Source organism: Penaeus vannamei, chromosome 3 (genome assembly GCF_042767895.1).
Source record: "Penaeus vannamei isolate JL-2024 chromosome 3, ASM4276789v1, whole genome shotgun sequence".
Lineage (NCBI taxonomy): Eukaryota > Metazoa > Arthropoda > Malacostraca > Decapoda > Penaeidae > Penaeus > Penaeus vannamei.
The window spans coordinates 25,834,090-25,841,589 of NC_091551.1; the positions used below are offsets into that span (position 1 = coordinate 25,834,090).

At 34.4% G+C, this 7,500-nt stretch overlaps 2 protein-coding genes across 6 annotated transcripts in view; one reads left to right on the plus strand and one right to left on the minus strand.

Moving 5' to 3' along the window:
- Positions 1-896, plus strand: part of LOC113811158 (selenoprotein S) — a 10,003-nt gene extending 9,107 nt beyond the window's left edge. For all 3 annotated transcript variants that reach the window (XM_070142946.1, XM_070142957.1, XM_070142964.1), the window contains one exon: positions 1-896. This exon is cut by the window's left edge and continues 112 nt beyond it. The gene's annotated coding sequence lies outside the window, so the exon portion shown is untranslated.
- A 2,488-nt stretch (positions 897-3,384) lies between these two features.
- Positions 3,385-7,500, minus strand: part of LOC113811159 (DNA replication complex GINS protein PSF1) — a 6,451-nt gene continuing 2,335 nt past the window's right edge. The window contains exons 3-7 of one of the 3 annotated variants that reach the window (XM_027362836.2): positions 5,287-5,351; positions 4,981-5,076; positions 4,434-4,524; positions 3,840-3,956; positions 3,388-3,668 (exon numbers count right to left, since the gene is read on the minus strand). In XM_027362836.2, coding sequence (XP_027218637.1) covers positions 3,528-3,668; positions 3,840-3,956; positions 4,434-4,524; positions 4,981-5,076; positions 5,287-5,321 — 480 coding nt within the window. In that variant the 5' untranslated portion in view covers positions 5,322-5,351 and the 3' untranslated portion in view covers positions 3,388-3,527. Of the gene's footprint in view, positions 3,669-3,839; positions 3,957-4,433; positions 4,525-4,980; positions 5,077-5,286; positions 5,352-7,500 lie in introns of all 3 variants that reach the window. The other 2 variants (XM_027362834.2, XM_070142981.1) reach the window with 2 other exon arrangements.

Below are 7,500 nucleotides of genomic sequence, written 5' to 3' on the forward strand. Positions count from 1 at the left end.
AAAGCATCCATTTATAACCTGTGAATATATCTATGAAAATAGGATTTTCCATACTAGATATAATAAACAAGCTATCTTTTATTTTTCTGTTACACATGAAATATATTGGAATTGAATTTTCTTTTACATCGGAATAGATCCTAGTACATCAATAATATAAGATGTGTACATTGTTCTTTAAAACACGAATTTCACTATATCATAGGAAATATAGATGCTTTAAAAAGAGGAGGTGTGTACAATATTGTTGGATATCTTCTTTCTGATACGTAAGCTGTTTGATTAACATTGATTTATGTTACATTAAAAAGAAAAAAGAATCCAACAAAGATCATTCTAATGATTCAGATAATGCCAGTCATAATGAAGTGGTAAGCCAAACCAGCACAGAGCTGTGGCTTACTGTGGATGCTTTAACCTGGCACTGTCATGTTCAGAAAAGAGTCGTATTAATTTTTTGAGGGTTTTTATAGAACTCTACCATTTGGAACATGAATGATTATTGTCTGAATATATTGGAATGATGTGGAGCATACTTTGGAATAAATGACTTTGTTATTGTGCGAATTAAAGGAAAACATGCTGAACCAAGGGAAAAACCTTTTTGATTTAACCATTGCTTAAGAAAATGGTCTTCTTTGCCATTATTTGTGCTAGTCTATCATCTAAAAGAGAAACTTGATGTTGCAGTACATACATAGAAACTATCCTTGGTTTATTTTTAACAGTAATGTTGTACTTGATTATATTAGAGTGTACTTTCTTTGATGATTATTGTTTATTATTGATCATCAAACCCTTTCAAGTGTTCCAGTAGTTTTCAGTAAGGAACTGTTTATGATATTATGACTTGGCCATCCCTAGTGCTATATAATCTTGAATAAAATTTATTGCAACTTATCTGTTTTATCTTTCCTGTTTCAAGTGACAGAGGATTACTTCTTATATAATTATTATGTATAAAAGATATTTGGTAAAATATTGTGATTGTTTACTTTGCTTGTCTTTCTAAACCAGGCAAAAGAGAAGCTATTCAAAAATCATGATAAGCTTTCATTTATAAACCCCCTAAGCAATTATTTCTTAACCCAAAATACCTTTAGAACATTCTTCTGTTTTTCATTTGTCAATGTATGAAAGCATTCAAAGTAGAACATTTACTGCAAGATATCAAGACATGAAGACTGTGAAGGAATTGGGAATACTGTAATTTGCCACTAACATTGGTTTACATTCTGTCCACAGTAAGGGATCATACATAGCCATGTTTGTGGTAGTCTCATGACGGTGGGACTAAGTGTATTCATACAGCATACATTGTGGTTTTATTTCATATAGATGCTTCAGAAGTGCTTAGTTAGCAAGTAGTTGTACTGCTAGGCTTACCAAATCTCACATAGTAGCCCATTCCTTGGAATTTTTTGGAAGAAAGTTTAAATCTCTATTACTGTTATTGTTACTACTAATGATGTTGATACATTAATAAAAATAATAGTAATAGAAAAACTTTTTAATGGGGTAAACAGGTGAGATCTTGTAGGCTTAGTAACCGATTCCTTGGTGACTAAACACTTGCATCTCCATCTATGTCATTGGGTTGATAGCTGCATAATTTTAACTGCATAGTTGATATATGCACTTCATATCTAATGAAATTACTCATGGTAGATAATCGTGAACGGGTTTGTAGCCAGCCCCTTCTAACAAACATAGAAACGTTATAACCAGTCACTGGAGGTATATAGCATACATTCTGTGTTTAAAGATTTTATTGTGTTCTGTATCTTTCCTCAAATGGGTGGTATACCACTTTGAGGCTGTTACTTTAATGCTTAACCAAAGACAGGTTCCTTGGAAGTTTATTGTAATAATAGAGGCAAATACCTGCAACCTAAGGTACATTCTGTCTGTTTCCTTGAGCATCCAACATTCACAGCCTGATAGACTTATTTCTTTTACCCATATTTTAAAGCTTCACCCAGCCAACACAATCCTTAACTTCTCAGTGACCTTTTTTGTCAATGTGTATTTCTAACCAGCCTATCCAGTTAGATTAAATGTTTCTACTTCAGAATTATGAAAGGAACAAAATACTGAAACACATTAATATATGCAGGTAGTATTCTTTGGCCTTTGCTCATCATTTTAGACTCAAATGTGATTTGGACTAGAGCCAGAGTTGTTGCCTCTGTAGATAATGGCATTCCTTTTTGCATCTGACCTTATCCAAAAGATCACACGTGGTTGCTGAATGAGCAGAAAAATTCAACCAGAATCAACACGATGCAAACTTATGAATATGAAACAAAAGAAAAAAGCATGAAGCAGTTTGAGAACTTAACATCTATACACTTAAGACTTTCGATTATCAAGTATATTTAAACTGAACTCTTTGTTGAATCTTCCACATGTAATGTTTACAAGGATGAAATGGTTATATAGTCACCTAACTATTTTATTTGATAGATTTTTATTCCTCCCCTCCCACAGAGTTGTTTGGAGGCCAAAGATCCAGTTCGTGTTCAAGCAAGTTTCCATTCCTGTGTCACAGTAGCTTATAAATTAAAATTGCACTTTAGACCATACACAGACCAGGGAAATAAAAATTGGAATGTTTCAAATAAATTTGCAATCTTTTCTGTTTCAATCCATTTCAAAGAATAATAAAACTTAACATGTGAAAAATGCAAGACATTTTTTTTTTAAATGTGTGGACAGTAAATAAATTTTTGTGGCCTAAGTGTCTTTGGCATTATGGCAAGGGTAAAAAGCCTGCAAAATATACTCAGTATCTATAATCAGACTAATTCAAAATTTTGTAACTGCCATCCACCCATATACCTATTAACATCTTATTGGCTAGGTCATTTCAGATAAGGATGATGATGGCATCTCATTGCCCTTCCTTCCCCTCCATAAAAAAAGTCAGGTCATACCCATGTGTGTCTCCCAGAAGTACAAATCAATATACAAAAACACAGTATGAATATTCTTTGAGCACCTTAACTTCAAAATTGAAGTTGAAGATAATAATATAAAAATCAAACAAATAAATAACCATACATATACACATTTTTGGAAAAGGGCTTGTCCAGTACTGATTTTAGTAGGCAAGCAAGCTCAGGTCCCCTAAACGGTACATAGAAATTTTCCATAATATTGAGAGCTGACACCTGTAATGCAAGCATATAGTGTTTTCATTGTGGATTGTTATAAAATAGCAGTATTAAAGCAGTTTTGTTTCAATGCATAGCGATGAAAACAAGCATTATAACCTGTGACAAACTCTAACAGCACAGCCAAGAAAACAAAAGAAATTTAGATTGTAACCACAGAGGTTCTTGTTACTTAACACATCAAGGGATAAAAATTTGGTGAAAAAAGAACATAATTTTTTGTATATGTTTATTTTCACTAGAACACTACATAAAATATATCTTATCTGTATTAAGGATCTTTTATATTGCCTTCATCTAATTCTCATACATAAATGTTACACTAAAGAAACAAAACTTTTGCTTAACTTATCATTCAACATGTTCCAAAATTCCTTGTCTGATCAAGTGCTGACACTGAGCCATTGGAAGGTAGTGAGTGGTATTCTTTTGGAGTACCACAGTATCTCCTTCTTCTATCTCAAATTCTCCATAGTCTTGAAGGCATCGAACCTGCAAGCAAGATATATATTCCAGTTATTACTTGGATAAGCTTTATATAACAGAGACATCTCATAGCTATATCAAAATTACATTAAATATAGAGCAATATCTGCGATCTAATCAGGTATTTTCATAAAATTTAACTCGAAAAACAGTATTTAAAATACCGTTCTAACATACCTCAATATATAGATTCTTTGGTGGCTTTATGTCTTGTGTAAGATCAAGACCAGTTCCTTCCCCCAGTGATCTCATATATGAAGCTAAGTTCTTATTATATTTATTAAACCATATAATCTGTAAAGATAAATATTATAAACATGATCAATAAAAATTAAATCTATAGTATTGAAGAGAGAAATTCAACTCATTTAGTCACTCAAAGACTATCTGATTGGCTACAAGACACAAGTGGATTTTCATAACAACTAGTATACAATAAAGAAATGAGAAACAAAGATAAAGAAACCAGAAAAAAAGAGATAAATCTAACATAATCCATTTTCTCTATAAATTCTGACACACTAAGTAGATGAGTTCCAAAAATAACCAGTCATTAACAACTACCTTTGCTTCTATCCTAATCAAAATAAAATCTAAAACAGTTTCATAATATTTTGATTAAAAAATCGATCAAAATATAAAAGTTTCTATTCATCCATAATATTCATAAATAAAATTGATATAAACAGATGTGAAAGGTCTTAAATGAATTAGGGATATGGATAGAGTAACGTGGTTCAACTGGAATCCATGTGTATAAATTCTACTTACCTCAGGTTCGCACATATTAGCTCTGATATCTGCAGGCAGGATACTACCAAACTCCCATCTCATGTCACGCACTCTCTCTAATCTGTTGTACCTATGATTATTATACATGTTAACAAAATCAGAGCTTCAAATTTCACAATCACATATCATATAGTTCATAGCCCTTTTACAGTATCCCTGTAAACATCAGAAGAAAAGAAGATGGATGAAAAGACATTTTTATTGCTATGTATTTAAATTTCATATTTTGGCTAAATTTTAGACAAAGGACAGTTTCAATTTACTGTGCACAAAGGACAGTTTCAATTTACTGTGCACAGACAAAGGACAGTTTCAATTTACTGTGCACAGACAAAGGACAGTTTCAATTTACTGTGCACAGACAAAGGACAGTTTCAATTTACTGTGCACCTGGTACTGGGTTTCATTTAGTTTTATTCATTCACATGCTGACTTCTAAATGATTTATAATACAGCACTATAAATCTTTAGTTAAGTTGCAAGGAAAGTAAAACCAAAGAAAGTAACATATAAATAAACTACTTACAAATATGCCAGAAGACAACGTCTATTCCTCTCTAAGGCAGCATGCCTTAAGTGCACTCCAGAAAAGTAACGAACATCACCAGCCACTGTTGCGTTACTTTGACAAAACAAGAATGAAGATGTCAATCTCTCTCTCTATAAACTATTATAATCATCATAAAATAAATATTACAACATTTCCACAGATAAATAATTCTAAATAATATGAAATAATAATTAGTGCAATATGGGCTGATGTAAAAAAATGTAATACAATTTCCATTAACTCATAACCACTAAAGATTACAACAACCTAAAAGCTACTCACACATCTCGCTGATTCTGTTCAAATAGTGTATTCATCTCTTCCAACACTATACGTATAGTATCCTCCTGTTTCAAAATAAATTTTAAAATGTTTATACTACTTGATATACACCACTGACAACTCTTTGATCTTGTCAGTGTTGCATACATGATGATGATGTATGCTAGCTACCTAAAACCCACAAAGAGCTTATGCTTATGTTCCACTGTACTGAAAAAGTCTATCCCATCCAAGTTGATGCTTCAAAAATTGCTTGAATTCTTATTCTAATTCTAGATGAGCATTCTATGGGTGTTCATATAGTAAGGGTTAGAGAAACTGAAGTAACTTGTTAATGTCCTCTCAGTTTTAATTCCATCACTTTTTCTTACACATAATAATAATAATAATAATAATAATAATAATAATAATAATAATAATAATAATAATAATAACAATAATAATAATAATAATAATAATAATGGTCAAACTAAATAAATGGCAAAGGGGGTAAATATTAGTTAATCATATAAACAATGTGTTTTGACATCAAAGGTCATACAGCACTATTGGAAACTATGGTAGTAAAAAGGGTAAATAGGGGGAGCAAATGGGGTAACGTGGGATAAGTAAAAGGGGTAAGGGGGCTAATGGAGTGTAGATCAAAGGGAGGGCATCTTGTGTCTTGAGGAAGGAGAACAAGTTGTTAAAGAAAAAGTGGGGGATTTTGTGAGAATGTCCAACTGATTGGGGGGGACAGGGAAGACAGGACAAGTAAGGAAAAGCAGAGGTACAGGCTGCAGTAAATCAAAAATAGGACAGCAGAATGTGTGGGGCTGAATGAGGAATACTGCATGAGGAATACATGGAGAATGAAACATAGGATCAAGGAAGAATGTCAGGTGAGGAATGATCTGAGAAGGGCACTATTGTGACAAAAGGGTCTCATGAGCATCCAGAAGGAAGCAGAAGGGATTATGGGGTGGGAAGGGGTGGAAGTGCAGATGGAGAAGGGGAGGATGGAGTGTGTTAGTAGAGAATGGGAGGATGAGAAGGGGGAAGATGAAGAAGATGAGGATGAATGTTGTTAGTCACTTTGAATCTAGAGTAAAGAAATTAGAGGGTTATGAGGGAGAGGAATGTTCTCTTGCGTTATGTTTAGGAAGTTTTGATGTCCTCAAGAATTCTTACAGGGGATTTAGGTGGGGAGGTCTGATTTTTTTTTTTATAATGAGAAGATTGGGTGGAACATTTATATTGCCATCAAGTAAAGTGAGGATGAAGAGGTGAAGGTACTAGGGAAATAGAGATTAGAGCATCCACTTTTAGAATGACAAAAGAATTAGACTGAGAGTGAGAGAAAAGGGGTAGAGGTAGGATGGTAAGGGACAAGGGGAAGAGATACTATGGGAGATGCACAGATATCTTGGGAAGAAGGAAGAAGAGTGAAGTGAAGGACAGCGTTGGTGTAAGGAAGAAAAGAGAAACCCTGTAGGTGTGCTTCTTATCAGAGAACTGCTACCTTAGACTCAGCTTATAGGTAGGTCAGTGCTTATGAAATACATTCTGGCATACACTTGTGATTGTCCAAAGCATTTGAATGATCATGACTATAGTGGACATATACTAGGACAGTGGGGTGTCAGAGCTTGGCTGGGTGGTCAGAGCGCCAATATTTCTGACATTGATGAGGAAAGGGTCGATAGGGTTGGACATGGGGGGAAGGTCATGTCTACAAAAGCTAATCTTGGCAATATTGGTGTAGGAATTATAATGGCTTCTGGGAGGAATAGTGTAGCACTTGATTACTCAATCGTAATCAACAAGGCAAGCAAGCAGGTTGTTTTGCCTGGCTGATCAATCCTTGTCATAGACGGCAATCAGCTAAGGAGATGGAAACAGTTCGAGCACAGGTGTTAAGGGAGGAGTGAGGCTGGGCAGGAATTGTTGGAAGAGGAGGGTACTGTCAGAGTAGGTAGCTATAGGGGGAATCACAAAGAATCAATCCCACTTGGCTGGGCTACAAAGAGAACTCAAAAGGTTTGTCACGGTGGAAGTAGAGGAGGATGAGGGCAGGAAGAGAGTGTGGTAGGGAGTAAGGAAGGGGGTAACATGGAGGGGTTACAGTAGTGATCAGTTATCAAACGAGAGGCAGGGGTTGGGACACCGGAGAAGTTAACTTTTTATAGGCTAGTTGATGAAGGGGCAAACCTTAATGCCCCTAATAAGGGTATA